Source organism: Sorex araneus, chromosome 1, assembly GCF_027595985.1.
Source record: "Sorex araneus isolate mSorAra2 chromosome 1, mSorAra2.pri, whole genome shotgun sequence".
In the NCBI taxonomy this organism is placed as follows: Eukaryota; Metazoa; Chordata; class Mammalia; order Eulipotyphla; family Soricidae; genus Sorex; species Sorex araneus.
The window spans coordinates 357,598,224-357,620,294 of NC_073302.1; the positions used below are offsets into that span (position 1 = coordinate 357,598,224).

General features: G+C 44.6%; 1 protein-coding gene across 6 annotated transcripts in view; it reads right to left on the bottom strand.

Annotated features, from left to right (window-relative positions):
* GLI3 (GLI family zinc finger 3) overlaps positions 1-22,071 on the bottom strand; it is a 292,704-nt gene that overhangs the window by 129,516 nt on the left and 141,117 nt on the right. For all 6 annotated transcript variants that reach the window (XM_055144085.1, XM_055144113.1, XM_055144079.1 and 3 more), the window contains one exon: positions 328-433. In XM_055144085.1, the coding sequence (XP_055000060.1) occupies positions 328-433 (106 nt within the window). The remainder of the gene's footprint in view (positions 1-327; positions 434-22,071) is intronic.

A 22,071-nucleotide genomic window follows, 5' to 3' on the forward strand; every position in this document is an offset into this window, starting at 1 on the left:
GGTAACTATGGTGTACACACTATGCAGCCATGTAAATTTCATTACAATTCACTGAGAGCCCTGGTACAGGACAGGATGTAACGAAAATTTGGGCAAGGGAAACTTCAAACCTGATGGCAATCAGACACACACTGAGTAAGTGCCTTCCAAAGGCCCCGACTTGCCTAATTTACAGCTCCCAGAGCACACAGGGGAACAGGGAAGAAGACACTTCACAGACACACCCAGCAAGGTCTGCCTCAGTCACTCTCAAGATTCAGTGGCCAGTGGTTGGTGGTAAAGGCCTGTATTTGGGCATTTCACTAGAGGACAGGGGTAGATACTTACACATGCAGCGGAGGAATTGGAGACGGATCATAATGGTAACGCCCCTCATGATGTCTTGCATCGATTGGTACAGGAGGATGGAATGCAGGGAAAAGGTGAGGAGGGTCTGAAAAAGAAAGTCCAACCAGAAACAATGTGAAAGAGAATTCCACCCCATGAAACCACAGCCTTACAGCATTCACACTCTACACTGAATCTACCTTTAAAAATATGCATGAAAATTCTTGCATTAAGACCACAGGAAAGACTGCATAAGCATGACTAGTTAATGCCTTCTCCTAAGAAGGCAGAGTCCATGAATGCCATTAAAACAGAGAGAAAATCAAAAAAGAGGAATATCAATATCCAGGAAGAAAGACCAATTAGAGCAGGAGGACTGAGGAGTTACTGAATCAACAAGAACAAGCTATGAAACTTCTTTATAAAGTTAATATCAGGAACCAGGCAGAGAGCACAGGGGGGCTCTTGCCTTACACACAGCCCACCCCCAGCATCCTGAGCCTTGCCAGGAGTGATCCCTGAGTGTAGAACAAGGAATAAGCCCTGAGCACACCTGGGTATCACCCCAGAAGAAAACAAAACAACCTTAAATTAACATGATACCTCCAGTTCAGTCCAGTTGCAACACTGCAGGATGTCATTATTCCTTGCAGCTGCACAATATCCCACTGGGAATATATGTCACACCTTCATAATCCAAATGGCAGGAGCCAAACTGCCTGTCAGGGAAGCAGGCTGGGGTGGTGGGAAAGGAATCTGGAGATGCTGGTGGGGGGAAGTAGATGCTGGTGGTGGGACTGGTGCTGGAAAATTTACCTAAAACTCTTACCGAATAACTCAGAATCACAGTGCCTTCATAAAAGAAAGAAGTCATTTATACTGTCAAGTGAATTTTAGACAAAGATGTAAAATAGATACTAGTTCTATTTATCCTATACCTGTGAAGCTTTTAAGGGAAGAAGCCCTGGCTTGAATGAATCCAAGGCACACTCACATAGGTTATTCATTCATTTATTTGTTTTCATTTCAATGCATGCTCTCCAGAAATGAACCAGAGTTTTACTTTGTTTTCTTCTGCTCTTCTTTCCTGTCCCCAGTTCTTTTCTATGATGACAGGAAACCTGAGGTGCTCCTATAGGCCTATATGACCCTAATGGCCTGTTGCACCTCAGCAGTAGGGTCCCAGAGGGCAGAGAAGGGCAGCAGCAGGCACTCTCTCTGCTGTGACCACTGCCACCTGTTCCCTGGCTGCCCATACTCCCACGGGCGAATTAGAACCCAGAAAATGTCCGTCATGACACGGGGGTCATTGTATGATTCACTTTACTTGGGGCTTGGAGGAGGGTGTGGGGTGGGGATGGGGGCATAAATCATATGGGTACTCGCCTATCTTTGTTGATGTGAAGTCAGGATGCACACTGATGCCGAATTCAACAGGCAAGAGAAATACTAATCACCCCAAAATTCATCACTCTTCATGCATTTCTACATAAAGGAAACATAATAACTTCTATCCAACTGCATGTTAAGGATGTTAGAGCCAGTTGCTTTGTAAATCACAGTTCCTAGTCTTCATAATCGGTGTGTTAAGTTTAAAAGTTCTTTCAAAAAGCCATAATACACAGGTACACCAGTCCCTTGCTTAAAATGTTTGGGCACCCGTGGGAGTAGACGAACCAAGTCCCTGCCCTGCTGAAGCTCTGACAGATGCACCCACACCCCACAGCTGCCACCACGCAACAGCATGACCCCACTGCCTCAGGACTAAGCTCTGCAGTGATGCCAAACTGCTGAAAATTCCACGTACACTGGGGTCTTCTCAGAGTGGAGCAGGGAGCTTCCCACACCTTGTTCTTCAGGAAGCCCCATGACCATGCCCACACCTCACAGTGGCTGCCATGTGAGCTCACTACCCGGTAAAATACTCTGGAGTTTCTGGAGCATTTGGCCTCATCTGCGACCACATGACAGCCCTAAACTCTACAATCCTGACATCCCAGGAGGAGTGCACCAGAGGAAATATGAAAGTAATGTAGAAACCAACTATACTTAATAACCAAAAGTGGCAGCACAGAAGGTCCAACCAGCAACAACGGCTTAGTAAACCCGCAGACAATGACTTTAATGACCCCATGGTGAGATACAACAATTTTTATGAATTTTCTTTTACTGAGGAATGTTTTGATAATTCCATTAGCCTTAGTGATAACAATAACAAGCAATATAAAACAAATTATTTTCTGCCTGCTATGGGGGAAGGCTTGGGAGGGGCGGGTTGGGAAAATGGGGGCAGCGGTAGTGGGATTGGTGTTGGAATGTTGAAAGCCTATTAACAAAAGTATCATGAACAACTTTGTAAACCACGGTGTTTAAATAAAGGGGGAAATAAATAAAGTTTGTTTTCAATGTTGTCCAACAAAACTAGTCACCCTGCAGAGTAAAAATGCCCTGTTTCATTTAACAATATTTTATGAAGAGTATTAATCCTTCTTAAATTCATATATGAAATTAAATAATATTTTTCACTAGTTCAAAATCTTGAAACAGATTCAGTAAAAGCATCCAGATTTTAAATTCAGAAATAGACCCAAATGAATCTGCTGAGTGTCCAGGTAGGATGAGCAGTCTTGCTGTGGCTCTTGTCTTTCAACCTCACCATGGCAGAGGTCAATGCTGGTACAAACCTCCTTCAGACTTAACCCATGGCACGAGCTCCTGGAACTGGAGCCTCAACCCTACCAGAAGCCTGTACAGATCAAAAACTTGGAGTCTCATCCATCTCCACTTCATACTGCCCCTTGGAGAGACACTCCCAGTGTCAGAGTTGGAGGAAAGTTCCACTTCGTGGCTCTTGGCTCTTGGCTCTGTTCTGAGATTAAATTCCCTCCACCAGATATGTGAGTGCTAACTATATTTGATTTTCTGTATTTGGGTGCAAGTATGAATTTTAATGTCACAAAGGTAAATTTTTTTATACAGAGCATTTTTCACTCAAACAGGGTTCAGATGTGGAAATTTATTATACCTACCATGTATACTATATATATAGAGAGAGAGTAAATATACTGAGTATCTGCTAAATGAATAATTATAATAAAATCATTGTGATTTTGTACAGGGGGAGAAGACCAACTAGTAAAGCTTATAAAATTGAAGGCATCCCTGAGCTGTGTAAAAATATTCTCCACAAGAGAGAAATACACACATACATTCATATATACATATATACATAACATATATATATATTCACAGATACATTATTCACAGATACATATATACAAAAGTTCACAAGGCTCAATCTTTAACATCATGTTAGATAGAAGGTCTTGATGGCCCCTGCCCAAACAGAATGACCTTCATACTCATTCCTCTATGGATACTTTTTTTGTAGCATTTTCAGCTGTTTTTCATAACAAACAATTCAAAATATATATTTTCAGCTCTGCTTTGGGACAGGAATTGGGGCTTGGGATGGAAACATCCCAAATATGGTGGTGGGACGGTGTAATGGTGGTGGGATTGGTGTTTAAATATTAAATGTAATCAAATATTGTGAACTACCTTATAAGATCATGGGAGAGCCTGCCAAGCTACCCATGGCATATTTGATATGCCAAAAATGGTAACAACAAGTCTCATAATGGAGACGTTACTGGTGCCTGCTCAAGCAAATCGATGAACAACAGGATGACAGTACTACAGTGCTACCTCATAAGATAAAAAAAAAAATTAAAAACATCTTCTCCACAAAGAAGTGCCACTAGCCAATCACAAACACTGGCAAGGCATTGCCAGGTTCAGAGAATACACAGAAGGTGCGCCCGGCATGGGTTCCACCCCTAGCACCAGGTGAGCCTATGTAAGATCAGGTGCCCAGGTAATCCTGGGCATCACAGGCCCTCAGCAGCACCATCCTCAAGCTGCTGCATTAAACCACTGATCTGGCTGACTTAGAAACATCCAAGGGATACACAGACCTACTGAACACAGCTCAGGAGACACCACGCCCACCCAGTAATAAATAACAGGCACTGTTATTTGTTATATTTAAGAAATTATTAGAGGAGGGAAGGGGAAGGGTTTTTTTTTTAAAAAAAAAAAAGAATTCATTAGTGCTAGGGAGAGATGACAGCAGCCAGGGTGCTGACCAGTGCAGACAGCCAACCCAGGGCCTGTCTCCAGCACCATTCATGAGTCCTGAACCCTGGCAGGAATAATGTATGAGTGCAGAGCGAAGAATAAGCCCTAGGTGTGGGGAAAAAGACCTCAAAGTCTCCTGACAAGAATTTGGGGGGTGGGGATGCAAGGGTGGTTTGGGGCCACACCTGGCTGTGTTCAGAGCTTACTCCTGGATTTGCACTCAGGGATCTCTCTAAGCAGGCCTCAGGGCAGCACGTGGCGCATTGGGCATAGAACCAGGTTGGCTGTAGGCAAGGCAATCTCCCTCCCAGCCCTCTCTCACTCAAAAGAGAAAAGGACCGAGGCATTTAGCCACCATTCCTCACTGCTGTGCGTGACAAGTTTTACAAGGTGTGGGAGAGGGCAGCTCAAAGATAGGTTTGTGGTAAAAATGTCGACATGCAAGGGTGAGGTCCCAATTTTAATCCCTGGTACCACCATACAGATACTATGTGTGACCCAGGTAGCACTGCTATTTGGGACCCGCTGGAGCCACAACCAAGTACACAATCTTCGCAATCAAGGGTACTCAACCTCCAGTCACTGCAACAACAACAAAAGTTAATTCTGATTGAAAGTATGTGGTATGTCTTGCAATACTGGTACGCGAGAGGGGAGGTGGGGAAGCCCCAAGGACATGTATAAATTTTGCATTCTGGAATTAGGTTAAATAAAGAAAAACAAATTAATGGATATGATTTGAGATTTGACTAAAGACATCTGGTTCTGGTCTAAGTATTTTACAGTTTCTCTTTGTTTCCCTCTTGATTTAGCTTAAAATAACTTCTCTGGACTGATGAGATCTATGTAAACTATAACAATTGTGTCAGATATTGGTGGTTAAAAATCACATCTTTTCAGCCATTTTCTGAGGAAATGCAGTGCCTTGCTCTAATTTGGGACATACTTATCTATAGTTCAGTAAGTATTATACAAAGGATGAAATGTTTGGGGAACCTCATTAGTACATACAAATGTGAATTTATCTTAACATATACCTGAAAGTTATACAGTTTCACTTTGATTTTTTTTAAGAAAAGGTTTAATTCAGCACAAGTATGTCCTCTGATACTTGTGGGATCACATGGCACTGGTCTTAAATACACATGTATGTAAATTAATAACACTCCCTTATTCAAGTGCTTGTGGTTCCCTTGTATCTTGGCTTGCCATTCCTATCTGTAAGAGCAGCAACCTAGTCCAGCACAGCACAGCCCGAGAAGCTCCCCTGAAAACCACCTGATACATGTAGGCCTGTCCTGCCAGCAGCCGCCATGATTATCCAGCTCGCGGTTATTATTCACACATGAGCGGAACAGCTGTGCTGCATCATAACTCAAGTGTATGTGTAATAAGTTCCCGCACCGCAGCCATCGCCTGCTCTGGCCCTTGACAAAACACCACATGATGACTTTTCCAAAGTCAGGCGAAAACTGCTGAAGCAGAAGGAAGTGCCACTAAACCTGGCTACCTCCTATTTATCATACAATTTCCTGACTGATGGTTCCACAAACCAGCTGCTAAGTGCTGTGTACTCTACTGTCAGCAAACTAACAAGCTAAATGGAAGACAGGGAGAATAATGTGCAGAACTGGTGGGATCAATTTTACTGAGGGAATTAAAATTCTACCAGGTGGGGGTGAGTCTGTGGAGCAGTGGTAAGCAGTCACTGTGCACGCTTATGGCTGCAGAGATGATTTATTACAGACTTGCTAAAGGTTTGACTATTGGACCAAATTCCTCTTAGAATAAACGGAGATTTGAAGAGCGGGTATTATCCAAGGCATGAGTCTTTAGACCCCATAAATATGCAATTGGCTTGACACGTGTTCAAATTGAAATGCATAGTAAAAATATTTGTGCTTGGTACAGTTGTCAGTATTCGATTTCACGCTGGCTGTTGTCATGCTACACATTAAGGGTCTCATTAAGAATAAAATACATTGATTTGGGGGCCCTTTCACAATAGCCTAGGTTGATCATAAAACCTGTAGCCAGTCACCTGGAGATTTATCTTCAGTTGTATCATTTTCCCCAGAAAGAGTTTTAATACCCTCAGGCTATAAAAATTTGTGGATGCAATTCTGGGAAACTGTCTTTAAGGTTTGAAATTTACATCCAAAAATTGTAGATGAAAAAAGAGGGATCCATGTCAGCTCAGTTAGTGCCCTAAAGCATTAATTCACTAAATGATACTTCAGATGCCCAAGAAATGGCACTGGGAGGGTTCCTGCAGAGTCAGAAGAATAAAACTGCCCAGGGCATGAGGTTTCCTGGCTTAAATACTGAATCATGCACACTGATGTGGGGTTATCTTCTAGATTAGAGTTGGGGTATTTTTCCTGTTATTACTTAAGTGCTGGCTGTACCAAGGCCAGTCTCTTCAGATGGACTCAGTCTTCCAGCAAAAGTTGAAGTATCACTAATACCCAGGTGAAATGTCCACTAAGGATGAAGCCAATTGATCATCCAGAGCTTGTCCAGGAGGCCAATGAAGGGAGAGGGGGTAGAGATAGACCCTCCCTGAGCCAACAGGATCCAAGGAGGGCCTTGTCCTCATGGCTGTTTCTCCTTTCTCAGGTGTCCCTCATCAGCACTACCCCAGCCATACTTGCTCTGGGCTTAGCCAGGGCTTGGTCACCACCATTGACAAGGCTCTAGCCCAGACTGCCTCCCTTGCCCAATATCCTTCTGCTGCTATGAAGGCTGGCACTGCCTGTGGACAAAGCAGCACCAGGCAGGAACTAGCTGGTCCCTCAGGACACCCTATGAATGGCTGATGTCTAGAGTTCCTAGGCCAAGGGACCCACTCTGGAATGCAGTGAGCAGACCCCCAAGAGCCACTATCACACAGGGATACCACCTGTGGGATTCTGGGCATGCTGGATCAAGGGATCTTCTTCCTTCTCTGAGAAATTTAGGGTGGTAGGACAAAACATTTCCAGAATTGTTAGTGGTGAGCTTCCTTTTAAAAATCATTCATGACATGAAATAAGTTTAATAAATATAGATGTAGGAGCCATAGAGCTTGTACAGTGCATAGGACACCTGTTTTGCATGCAGCAGGTGTGGGTTCAATCCCCAACGCCCCTTATAAGCACCTCTAGGAATAATCTCTGAAGTAAGCCCTGAATCCTGCCTGAAGTGGCCCCAAAACAAAAACAAAACAAAGCTAAACAAAACAACTATAGATCTAGAAATCCCTCAGATGACTTACATTAAAAAAAAAATGGGGGCTGGAGTGATCACACAGTGGGTAGGTCATTTGCCTTGCATGTGGCCAACTTGGGTTCAATTCCCAGCATCCCGTATAGTTCCCCAAAGCACCGCCAGGAATAATTCATGAGTGCAGAGCCAGGAGTAAGCCCTGAGCACCAACGGGTGTGACTCAAAAAAGCAAGAAAAAAGGAAAAAAATATGGGCCAGAGAAATTGCTCAATGATGAGCACAGGCTTTGTATGCTCAAAAGTCCAGTTCACTTCCTAGCACCACATGATCCACTGCGAACTGTCAAGGAAGACCTTTCAAACTCACTCCCAAATACAGAGCAAGGTGTGTACCACAGTTCAGGATGTGTCTACAAAAGGAAAAGTCCAGGAACAAACTACTGGTGCTGAGACAGCAGAGAGGTAGAGCATGAGTTGGCCAGTGCAAGGCCTGGAGTTGAGTCCCCTATGCCTTGTGGCCCCTCCATGCACCCAGGATAGTCCTGACAGGCCTCAAGCAACATCAGGGTTGGCCCTGACACCAGGCCCACACTGCTGGTGTGAGAACCACTATTAAAATTTTTATGACTTTTTTACATTTTATTCTATGTCAGGAAAATTTTTAAAATTATGCTACACAGCCAGTCCTGTGAAAAATCGCTTACCCACATGCAGCCCAGGTGGACTCAGGAGCACAGGGGAGCACTGACAAGCAGCAGCAGAGACCCTGTCACCCCCAAGTCTAGCATATAGACTATCTGCCTAATCACAGAGAACTGATAAATTCTGTTCTGAAGAAACACGGTAAAATCAAACTTCTTTTTTTTTTCCATTTTAGAAAAACCACGTCAAATTCTTATGCATGGCTCTGAGCAGGCTTTGGGATTAAGACCACACCTAATGTGATCAGGAAATATATGTGGTGCTGTGAATTTGAACTGAGGTTGGTAGGATATATTTTCTCTTTGGCCCTGTAAGCCCTGTTCAGGAGTTTCTGAATGATAACATTATGTATGTGAAATATTTGTGTGAGTTAAAATATTCTTTGATGCACAAAAGTTAAATCAAAATGGACTAAAGAGCTCAATATCAAGTCTGAATCCATGAATTGTACTGAGGAAATCATAGTTGGAATCTAGAAGCATCTTCAATGATTCAATGCTATTGGCCAAGCAAAGGAAGTACAGATAAACAAATAGGACTGCATCAAGCCAAAGATCTTTGGCACCACTAAAGAAATGTAACCATATTAAAATTATACCCCACATACAGGAAGAAGATATTTGCCCAAATATATGACAAAGAGTTAATATGCAAGATACATAAGGCACAGGTTGAACTTCACAAGAAAACTTCACAAGATGGAGTTGTTACAACTCCATAAAAGCAATAGTACAGTGGGTAGGGCTCTTGTCTTACACTAAAACACTCAGGTTTGATCCCCAGCATCATATATATTCCCAGAGCCCCACGAGGTGAGATTCTGAGCACAGACCCAAAATTAAGTCCTGAGCACTGCCAGGTGTAACCTAAAATAACAAATCAACAAAACAAAACAAAAAAACCAACCAACTCCAAAATGGAAAAAAAGAGATGAACAGAAACTTTCTCAAAGAAGGCATACAGGTGAGTATAAGAACTATATGGAAGAAATACCATTCATCCATGAAAATCAGGGAGATGCAAATCAAAACCAACAGTGATATATCAGCTAACATCAGGTACTGGCACAATCCCAAAGACAAGCAGTACTGTGTGGATGTGGAGGAAAAAGTCTTTCTCACTCACTTCTGATGGCTATGTCAACTGGTTCAATGTTTTTTGAAAACAATGTGGATACCTCTCAAAAAACTAGGAGTTAAATGTCCATATCAACAGGCAATTTCATTTCTTGGCATATATTCCAAGAACCCAAAATTCTATTTAGAAAAGTCATCTGCACTCCTACATTCATTGCAGTACTATGCACAATAGCCCCAATTTGCAAAGAATCCAGGTGTCCAAAAACAGATGACTGAATAAAGAATTCTGTGGCAACTAAGAAGCTTCTGCACCTCAAAACAACAACAACAACAAAAAAAAAAAAACAGTGACCAAAATACAGAGAGAGCACAGAATGAGAAAGAATATTTACCCGATACTCATCTAATAAGGGATTTATATTCAGGATATACAAGACAGTAGTGGAATTGTACAAAAAAATACCTTCAACCCCTCCAAAAAATGGGGAGAAGAAATTAACAGAAGATTCCTCAAAAAAGAAACACATGGGCCTAGAGCAATAGTACAGTGGGTAGGGCATTTGCCTTGTACTCGGCCAACCTGGATTTGATTCCCAGAACCCCATATGGTCCCCTGAGAACCATCAGGAGTAATTCCTGAGTGCAAAGCCAGGAGTAAACCTTGTGCATCACCGGGTGTGACCCAAAAAGAGCAAACAAACAAACAAAAAAAGAAATACAAATGGCCAAAAGGCACATGAAAAATGCTCCACATTGCTAATCATCAGGGAGATGCAAATTAAAACAACAATGAGATAACATCTCATACCACAGAGACTCACACACATTCAAAAGAACGAAAACAACCAGTGCTGGCATAGATGTGGGGAAAAAAAGGGGCGCTCTTTCACTGTTGGTGGGAATGCCCACTGATCCAGACTTTCTGGAAAACATTATGGACATTCCTTCAAAAACTACAAATTAAGCTTCCATATGACCCAACAATACCACTTCTGTGAATATATCCCAAGGGTGTAAAAAAGCACAGTAGAAATGACACCTGTACCAAAATGTTCATTGCAGCACTGTTCACAATAGCCAGAATCTGGAAACAACCCAAGTGCCTAAGAACAGACAACCGGTTAAAGAATCTTTGGTTCATCCACACAATTGAATACTCTGCAGGTGTTAGGAGAGATGAAGTCATGAAATTTGCATATAAGTGGACAGACATGGAGAGTATCATGCTAAGTGAAATGAGTCAGAAAGAGAGGGACAGACATAGAAGGACTGCACTCATTTGTAGAATATAAAATAACATGATACTAACACCCAAGGATAGTAGACACAAGGGTCAGGAAGATTGCTCTATGGTTGGTAGCCTGCCTCATGAGCTGGGGGAGAAGGCAGATGGAATAGAGAAGGGACCATTAAGACAATGATGGTTGGAGGGATCTACCGGGATGGGAGATGTGTGCTGAAAGTAGATAAAGGACCAAACATGATAACCTCTCAGTATCTGTATTGCAAACCATAATGCCCCAAAGTTAAGAAAGAGTATGAGGAAACTGTCTGTCATGGAGGCAGGGGGAAGGTTGGATGAGGGGCTATATTAGGAACATTGGTGGTGGGGAAGGTGCACTGATGGATAGATGGGTGTTTGATCACTATATGCTTGTAACTCAAACATGAAAACTTGTAACTTCACTTATCTCACAGTGAAAAAAAGAATTTTGTGGCAAATATACACAATATCTATATGTAAATGTTCTACACACAACAGAATACTACTGTATACAATATTCCATATGCAAGAGAATATTACTTGGCCTTAAGAGAAGATGAAATCATTTTGCAGGCACATGGATTGATCTTGAGAATATCACACTGAGTGAATTGAGTCAGAAGGAGAGGCACAGACACAGAATGATCTTTCTCATATTCAGGATATAAAGAAATATAGTTCAGAAATAACAAATGCCCAAGGCAACAGCAACTGAGGACTGATCTTCAGTTGGAATCTTCCTTCAGTAGGAACGGATTAGGGCTAGGGGTGGGGGTGAAAATGGGACCATGGCAGAAGGAAGCCACACTCGGTGGAGGATGTGGTGCTTGAGGTAGTATGTATGAGGCCACACCAATAGCAGTTTCATAACCCATGGTACTTAAAATTTAAAAAGTAAAATAAAATGAAATGTGATCTTGGGAAAAAGAAAGTGCTGCTGATTGTAGCAAAGCCTATATTAAATTCTAAGAATAATAATGAAATAATAAAACTAATTGACTACAGAAATGCTTATTTAGCATCTACAAATTGAAGTTTACCTTTAAGTCGAATAAAGCATATAAAGCATATTAAATATTTAATTTAATAAAGCATATTAAATTGACAACATAAACTATGTTATCTCTAAAACTTAGTGGATTTGCCTCTGGTAACACCCCAGCATCCCTGACTCCACTTGCACACTATTCAAACTGCAATATTTCTATCATTTATTCTGTAAAAGCATATAGGCATATTAAATTAATTTAACATTTTACACTTAAATCTACCCAGCACTAAACTCTAGTCATACCAAAATTAATCCACACCATGATGCTCAACAAACGTAGTGTGTGTTTCCACTGCAACGCTGAATAGCCCTCTGCAAGTGAATGGACATAGAAATCTCTATCATCCCCACCTTAAATATTCCCTGGGTCATGAACAAACAACTGCTCTTTCCCCTTTCTGGTACCTTTTAATTTATTTAATCAGTAAATCTTTGCACATTCTTCTGCTAAGAGTTATATTACACTGAGTTTCTCAGGGCAGAACCTGACCAAAAGCACCTGACTGGCTGAGGAATGAAATCCTCTTCTCCAGAATCTCTCAGGTGTGTCTTGCCTATGATCTCATCCATATGCATTATGACTGTTGTGTTGTTCTGAGCTTTTGTTTTGTTTTGTTTGGGCAGGGATGAGGGAGGAAAAAATAAAGAGGGAACAGCAGCAAAGAGTAATACAAGAAGGTAGTACCATTCTATCTAAAGCATAGAAGACTCTGGGAAACTATAAGAGAATAAGAAAATCCTACTTTAAAAAAAGTTATGTTCTTTTATTTTAGAAACTGATTACTAATAAAAAATTCATTTTTCAATGATCATTTCTGTACTGCAAAATTGAAAAGCCAAATTCAAGGTTCCAAAAGCTAGGATTCTTCTAGGATCAGCTAGGATGCTTAGAATATAAAGTACTTCCAAGAAAGCTATATATTTGATTTCTCATATCAAACTACAGAAGACCTGGAGATAAACTGAACTCAGAAGGTTTGGTTAGTATTGTTTGATTATTTTATTGTTGATTTCTTTCAACAATCAATAAAGGTGAGAACTGAAAGTTGTATCTGAACTAAAATAAGCCTTCTCATATGAGTGTTCAAACAGTTTTCAATGTAACAAAATTAGTTTAAGCAGATAGTGAAATGTGAAGATAAAAGAATGTAATGTTCTATATTTCATAAAACTCATGTATGTTTTCTCATTGAACCTCTGGTGATCCTAATCATTTCAAAGTTTCAGACTGGAGAGAGTTGAGCAGGTACAGGTGCTTGCCTTGCATGCCAGTTCAATCCCCAAGACCCATAGGTCCTTAAGCAACGCCAGGAATGATTTGAGTTCAGAACCAGGAGTAAGCCCTGAGCACAACTGACTATGGTCCCAAATCAAAACAAAGTTATATTATTCCTCCTAAGTCTTGTTTCTCTCTATTTCCCATAATCAGGACAATCCTAAGAACTGTCATCCCGCTGCTCATCGATTTGTTCAAGCAGGTACCAGTAACGTCTCTCATTGAGAGACTTATTGTTACTGTTTTTGGCATATCCAATACACCATGGGTAGCTTGCTAGGCTCTGCTGCATCAAGAACTAAGAAGGGAAAATTTCATTATCTACTCAGAACAGCCAAATGATCTACTCAAGGTCCAATGAGCCAGGCCCCAAGGGAAGCGGGTAAGCCCACAGCACTGATGTGGCCCCCACTGCAAACCCTGCCGAGGGCAAGAAATTCCAGGCACTGTCATGGGACTCCTCCCACTCTGTGTCTGAAGCAGGAACCATGAGAACTTTGTGGAACTTTCAGGCACACAAACCCAGCCTCGCCTCACTGGAGACTGACTAGGATGAGTTTAGAGTAACAGGGAAGTCCCCCTCGGTCTTCAGAGTTCCACAGAAGAAAATGGTATGAGTGCCCAAAGAGAATCAGACATCCTACTCCACCTTTAAACAGATTTTGAAGGCATGAGAAAATCAACAGTGGCTGTAAGGGTATATTGGTCAGGATCTTTACTAGGGAAATGAAAGTGACAAATCACTTGGTGTTTGGCATCTGGTGTGACTCCTCCCTTTGCCTAATCTCTACTACTCCGTCTATTTCCTGTCTATTTCCTGTCAATCAACAACTAAAGACCTTCCTAGGTAGATGCATTAATAGGAGCCAGTAATGATAACCAGATCAAGGATAAGAATGACTAAAATTGAGGGGCTGGAGTGATAGCACAGCGGGCAGGGCATTTGCCTTGCATGCAGCCAACCCAGGTTCTATTCCCAGCATCCTATATGTTCCCCGGAGCACCGCCAGGAGTAATTCCTGAGCACAGAACCATGAATAACCCCTGTACATTGCCGAGTATGACCCAAAAGCAAAAAAAAAAAAAAAAAAAGAATGACTACAATTGGGGCTGGAGCAATAGCACAGTGGGTAGGGCATTTTCCTTGCACTCGGCCGACCCGGGTTCAATTCCCAGCATCCCATATGGTCCCCTGAGAATGGCCAGGAGTAGTTACTGAGTGCAGAGCCAGGAGTAGCCTCTGTGCATTGCAAGGTATGACCCAAAAACAAAACAAAAAAAAGAATGACTCAATTCACTATTTTCCTTGTGAGGCACTAGATGAAGCCTCAGAGACAGACTCATAACCCAAGCGTATTCCATCCTGCAGGCCCCAGGAGTAGTACTGGGAGGCGCCTATTCACACAAACAAGGAGATTCGTTCAAAACCCTGTCTAAGAAAATGTGTGAGAGACCTGCTGTTTTTTTCACCCCAAGGCAACACTCTTAGACACTATGCTTCTCACTATGACAGTGGCAGAATCTAAGGTTTTTAATCCCTCTCTCACACACCATATAATTGTCTTTAGGGCTCAGGCACTCTTTAAGAAGGCATTCGCTTCCCCTCACTTTTGCTCCCCTGAGGTCAGACATCTGTGGGCAGAGAACTGCAGGAGTACCTGCTCTTCCCTTCATGGTTCATATCGTCTGGGATTACCCTTGGGATCCTCCAATCTCACCATCTCCTCCAGTCTTCTCTCTGACCTGACTCAGTTCCCTGTCAGTCTGTGTTCACAGGGCCTCCCTCCCACAAGAACTGACCCACGAGCACAGTTTCTGCAGGGGCCAGCAAGATGGGACTGCTGCTAGGACACTTGCCTTGCCAAGCCCAGGTCTGATACCCAGCACAGCATGTAGTCCCCCAAGACTGCCAGGAGTGATCCCTGAGTGCAGAGCACTGCTGTGTAAGTAAGCCTGGAGTACCACTGGGGATGGTCAAAAAAAAAAAAATGGAAAAAAGAAAAAGTGTGAACTAAGCAATTTCCAGTAGGAAGCTTGCATAGGGGAGACGCAGTTGGGGCAGACAGTGGAAGCCAGTGGGAAGTGGGGACTCCAGGTGGAGGGCCTGGTACTGGGACCTTCATGCATGTGACCCCACCAATAACAGTTTTGTGAAATATGGTCATGATTTTTTTTAATTTTAAAAGAAAGAAAAGTGTGAGCTAAATTTTCTCATTATCTGCCAGGCAAGGAGACAAATCTTCCACCCGCATGTGGTCAGACTGTAATTATTGACCTTCCCCACTTGCTTTCTTGGGCTGAAGGCAGAAGAGACTGCCTCTCCTTTACCTTTGGATAGGGTAACTTCAACAAGGTCAAAGGTGAAAGGAAAAGGGGGAAGAGTGAAGAGGAAGGAGGGGAGGCCAGGCAGAGAGGGCACTTCCAGCACTCAAACCTTTTCCATTCCCCCTGGTGCTCCCCATTCCCCAGAGGGGCCTTTGGCCCTGAAACTCATCTTCCAGCCCCACAGGCGGCCATGCACCCTACCTGCCTTGAGTCATCCACCCATCTACAGCAATAATCTCACCCCTGAGTGAGAGGGGCTTTCCGGGACCCCAGAAGGCCGGTTCCCAGCAAGACCATTGAGTCTGCCAGACTGAATGGGTTGCTAGCACTCCCATGGAAAAAGCTCTTGGACACAAAAGGTTGGAGGTCAAAAGTTTAAGACTCTCAGGACAGAAATGGCAGGGCCCCTCCTGGACTCCTGCTTTTATGTTAGTAACATCAAAGGCTGTCCTGGCTTTAATGCTATTATTGTTATATGCTTGAAACTCATTGAAATTCCAGCAAGTTTACTGCATACTGGGAGCACTCTCCTGGTCCTTACATTCTGAATTCTTCCTATCGATGAGGAATCCTGAAGCAAGGACACACAAAGCTGTTATGCAGAGTGTGAGTGGCCTTTCACTGAGACTGTAAAATTTAACAAGCCTACACACAAAAGAAAGTGATCTCATGAGAAAATAAAACCCCAGTACCAAGAGAGGGAAGGCCCCATTCCCTGCCTGATAGACAAAAATATACCCCATTCACCTTGTATTCCTCTTTTCTATACAACCTTACATCAGCCGCTAATAAAAACACATTTTAGAAGCTCAAAGACACAGACAGTGTAGCCCCAACCAATGGAGCCACTTGATGAAGAAGCAGCTAGCTTTGTGCTTAAAAGCAACGCCCTGGGGCTGGAGCAATAGCACAGGGGGTAGGATGGTTGCCTTGCACGTGGCCAACCAGGGTTTGATTCCCAGCATCCCATATGGTCCCCTGAGCACTGCCAGGAGTGGTTCCTAAGTGCAGAACCAGGAGTAACCGCTGTGCATCGCCAGGTTCACACCGCTGTTCACGCCAGGTTCACACCCCAAAAAGCAAAAATTAAATAAATTTTAAAAAGCAACGCCCTGTATTCCATGCAACACCTGAATTAGCGACTGACTCTGCCGGACTTCAGAAACTCTCAGTGCCAGAGACTTCATCTGGTTTGTTAATAAAGCTGAGCTTATCAAATCATTTTACTAAAAGATGCAGAAAGATAAAAATCAATGGATAAAATCAAAACACATGTCACCTTGCCAAAATTTCACATCTGAACCTTTTCTCCACCCATTGGGGTCCTGACTTTAGGTTTGTTGAGATACCCCCAGATCTTCCCAGGACTACCTGGGACCCACTTGCCTGCTGGCAGGACCACGTGACTTCACTGGCACCTCCCCACTTAACCAAGTAGGTACAGCCCTGATCCCCCCAATGGTGCCCTGCCGGCCCGGACGCAGTTGCCTGCATGCAGGTTCAGAATAGCCTTGTCCTGCCAAGCTCTGACTCGTGAGCCACTGCCTGTGCTACTCCCCAGCCTCGTTCCTGCAGAGCCAAGCACCTGTTCTCTGGGAAAGGCCCTGCAGGAACAGGACCCGGGCCTTGCCCTAGGAAACAGCCTCCACACTCTCCTACAGCACAGAACAAGTGCCCTGCTCAGGGTCCTCCAAACTGCCAGAGGGCAGTGCAGGATGAAGAGAAATGGAAGATCTGGGGGTATCTCAACAAACCTAAAGTCAGGAGATGCCAAGGACTAATCTTTCTGGAAAGGCCACTGGCCCCAACATTGCTTTCTCTCACAGGGGCTCTGCGCTGTGCTTCCCTCCCAGAGGGCCACGAGCCCCTGACCTTCCTAAAGGGACTACCTGAGCCCCATTCTTCCATCCTGCCCCCACCTCTACACTGCCCTATTCCAAACATCAACTCACTGGCAGCTGCTTCCCCAGACCTTCCCCAGACCTTCCATCAGGATGCAGTAGCTTCTTACCTGTATAAAACTCCAAACTCTCGATCTGGTCTGTTTGGTCGTCTTTTCCCTCTCCCCAAAGTGTGCTCTTGGCTTAGCGCAATGGCATGTGGGACTCAAACTTGACACACTGTACCTGCAAGGCAGCTGACCTCAGTGATGTTCATTTGCACCCCAGAGTCAGTGAGTCTCTGTGGATACCTGGTGGGATTCACCTGTGACGGTTGGGTGTGCCTCTCCCTGTGGTACTGAGCATGCCCATCCTGCACTTTCTCAATGAGTTTCAATTGGTCAGAGAGTGCAGAGTGGGGAGTCTAACTGCTTCTCACATTTGGCATTTTCCTGGTATTAATAAAAATCCAGAGTGAAGGCCCGAGAGAGAGTATAATAAGTAGGGCAGTTGCCTTGCATGCAGTCAACCTGTATTCCATCCCCAAGCACTTCCAAGTGTGCCCCCTGAGTTTCTGAGCTTTACCAGGAGTGATGAACCCTGAGGACCACTTGGTGTGTCCCCAAAACAAAAATAAAAGAGGAACAAGGACCAGAGAGTAGTGTGGGAGTGAGACACATGTCTTGTATAATGGCTGCAATGGCTGAGACCTGCTTTAATCCTTGTGCCATATCCGATCCTCTGAGTATCACCAGGTATCATTCCTGAGTACAGAGCCAGGAACAGCCCCAAATACTGCTGGATGTGGTCCGAAACCAAAACTAAACCAACAACAACAAAAATAAAAATACTCAAAATGATAATTTACGTTCAAAACAAGATATGGGTTCAATAAATAATATCGAGCAATAAACAAATTGATAGTAACACACTGTACCAGTTGTCTTGGAATTAATACTAATTGCACAAATTCATCATCCTCTCAGTATGAAGCCTTCAAACGCTCATCCCACTAAGCTTGTCCTTCTCCGGAATCCCCAGGTCACACATTTACCTTGATGCTGTATCTTAGAAAGGTCCACCTGTGGGGACTGCCCCCCAGCCACTGTCTGTCTCCATTCACCCACACAGCTGGAAATGCTTTTCATTTAAAACCAATTTTTCATAAAAAGCAGTGACAATGGCTACAAGTACTTTATAGATTTCTGTGAACCCATAGAATAAGGCCAATTAGACCCAATCCTACTTACAAAGTGGCTCAAGGAGACAAATGCAAATGGAGGTGATTCATAAATTCTAAAGTACTCACATATAAAGAAGCATTATTATCTTTGGGTCCTCTTCCTTCAATATAGACACCCAAGTGAAATCACATCTTTAGGTGAGTATCTCCAGCTTTTACTAGATCTGAGTATTCTGCACATTCCACTTTAGCCCTCACTCCATCACTGGTCCTGAGGCACCAAAGGGCTCTTCCAACCTTTGTTTTTAAGTTCATTCTATAGCAAAGACCTAACTCTGCCTCCTAAGTTCCAACTGTGGTCAATCCAACCATTAGAGGTGAGAAATAATTACAAACACACTAAAATACAAAGTAGTTATCACTTAGTGAGCATTCCAGGTGCTAAAGATTACCCTTAGTGCTTTCCACGAACTTTTAAATTTATGCTACCTGCAACTTATTGAAATAAATAGTGGTACTGCCTGCCATTTCACAAGTGAGAGCATAGAGACCAGAGAAGACCAGAAGTTAATGGTGCTCTGGTTGGGAGCTGGTACGGGCTGGTCTTGGGCCCACCCTAGCCTGGTTCCAGAGCTTGAAAGCTAATGAGGGTCCACTTCCACCCCATGCCCTCAAAACCCATGCCTAATTCCATATTCTATTGTTGTCACTGTGAATTCCTTCTTGAGCCCTGAATCAGGGCTCTGCATTTGAGTTCCGCTCCTGGCCCCACAAATCCCATGGCAGGCTCTGGGAACAGTACTAATATCCTCCCAGAGAATCCCCCACATTGCCCCTCCCCTTAACAAACACTCAGGCATCCTGTCCAGGGACCATTCACACCCCATCTTCATCTCCAGGTCCCGGGGCGGGCAATATCAGAACCGGCCTTTGCCATGGGCCCCTCAGCACCAAGCCCCAGCCCGCACTGCCCAGCAGGGCCTCAGCACCACTCACACTCCCCTGCCATCTGCCTGCCGGCCGGGGGCTAATTGGCTTGTTCTAATCAAGACTGAATGAAGCCCAAGTCCCTGGGCACATAAATAAATCACAATTACTAAGTGCAAGGCGGGAGCAGCCTGGCCTCTCCTCCCTAGCGGCTCCAGCAGAGGAATTCCTGGGCCAGCAGGCTAGCACAAAGCCCTGCGACATCCGCTCGCCCAGCTCCGTTTATTATTCAAACAGTTCCTAACGACGCTTACCGGAGGTGAGCCGTGCCCAACTGTTTTCCTTCCCTCACAAAGCAGATATGCATGGCTTATTTGAATGCCTCCAACATTTACTTAGTCCCAGCTAAATACCTTCCTCCCAGATTCAAACAAACAGTTCACTTCATTAGAAAGACAAACAATTCAGAGAGCAATAGCAGCACTTGAGGGAACGTGGTCCAGCAGCCTGGGAAAGCTGCGGCCGGCCGCGTGGAGCCGCTTCAAAAGCCCTTTCACAAACACTTCACACGTTCCCTGGTAATTAACAGATAACCCCCGAGAGATTATCTGCCAGTGGGAAGGGCCCTCAAGGATTATCTGCAGCGGGCGGGCAGCCACACCTTTTTTTTTTTTTTTTTTTTTGGAGGCACCAGACAATAAAGTCCTCTGGGCCTGGAGAGTGAAAGTTCCCGGCAGAAAGCCAGGAGGTAGCATCTCCGGAAAAGCCTGGGGCCTCACAGGCCTGCTGGAGGGAGGACGGGATGGGAGGACAGAGGGACCCCAGCCTCTGCTACCTTCTCAGGCTCCAGGAGACCACTTTTGCCCCATCCACTCCCCACATTGCCCACCACCCCCCGCAAAAGGGTGGGATACTCTCAAAAGCAAAGGACAGATGGTGCATAGGTTAGTGTCACTTCTCAGACAGCTACAAGAGACCTGCTACAAGGTGGCCAGGGACCCCAGTGACACCCTTAGGGTCTTGGGGCAGCAGGCAGCTCCGAGCAGGAAACAACCACTTTGCCAAGGGAGAGAAAGCCCGTCCTTAGCTTCTCCAGGCACTGGACCTCAGGACTTCATGTCCCACTGACCCACGGCGCAGGAAACTATTTGGGAGTTATAATTTTGCAAACAAAAAAGAAGATCCACTTTTTTTCCCCGTTATGTACCCACAATCCCCCCCCCACAAGTATGCACCTCACATCAGAAATACTAATAGCAAAAAAAAGAAATATTAATAGCAAACAAAAGTGGGTGCATGGTAAAGCGGGCCCCTCACACTTGGTGTTGGGGTTCACTCAGCTGAACAGCTCTGATTAAGCAATACTTGTACTCATGGTTTTTAAGAATTTGGTAGATCTCAAGTGCCAACTGCAATAAATCAAACCACTCTCTATGAAGCCTATAAATCACTCATGAAATTTAATACTGTCGTGAAGAATAATTAAGTGCTAATGTAATACATCTACAAAATAAAAAAAAAATACACCATAATGTGAAATCTGGAAAATAAGGAAATGCTCATGCATTGGAACTTTAAGACAAATCGGTCTGCCCAAGACAGTCAGTTTGCCTTCCCACTGTCAGTGGGCTTCAAGGAGGCTAGGAAAACCACTGGAGGGTCATGTTCCACAGGAACCCTCAGAACCAAGGGCCAAGACGCCCTTCTTCACTACAGGAAAACACTGGAAGAAATGGGCTCCAGTTTTGTCAAACAAAATATTACTCCTGTTAAAATGTGCAGGAATAATGAAAGTAAAGTCTGAGTCCACAGGGCATGGGGGCTGAAAGAAAGCTGCAGGTCTGTGTCCTGGCGCCACAGTCTCGATTTCACAGTTTGCTCTCACATCTGAATCTTACAAGTTTAGATTGCTTAATTAGAAAAGGAATTATTTCCTGGGTTCCTCCAGTTCTACCATGTCAGGACCCAATAAATGGACAATAAACCCATAAATAAATAAAAATGGATCCACTGGATCCCAAGCACCTGAGTCCCAAGCAGCGCGTGGACCCTGCAGATACAGGATTCTGGCAGGCTTTGCCGCCTTGGAGCACCACAGCAGCCAAAGACACCCAGGGCTGAGCAAGAGCAGCAGGGGTGGAGCATTAGCTCTGCACTGTGTGGTCCACCTGGGTAGGATTCCCCAACTCCCCATATGTCCCCTGGGCCCAGCCAGGACTGACCCCTGAGCACAGAGCCAGGGATAAGCCCAAAGCAGCGCCTGAAACAGACAGAATCCAGAAGACCCCGCTCAGAGGCATTCAAACCAAGAATCGGGTCTGGGGGAGCGGCGGGCGGGCTTTCAGGAGGAGCTCTCAGAATGAAAGGCCGTGCCAGGAGGCTCCGCGATAGGGTGGAGGGAGCCGGGGCTGCGGAGCAGGAAGGCGCCACCGAGGCAGGGAAGCTCAGAGCAGTCTGCCACTCCAAGTGTGCCCGTCAGACTCTCCCGGGGCTGCTGGAGACGGGGGCTGGCCTTGCGTCCGTCCTAGGGGCGCACCCCCGGAGGCCGGCGAGGGACAGTGCCGCCTGAAGGCAGGCGTCATGAGCGGGGAGCAGGAGAGGAGGGGGCTCAGCCAGGAAGGCAGGCAGGCAGGGCCCTGGAATGGGGCAGCGGCAGCGGGGCTTGGCCCAGAGAGAAGCGGGCGCGCAGAGAGCACGGGGAAGGCCGCGAG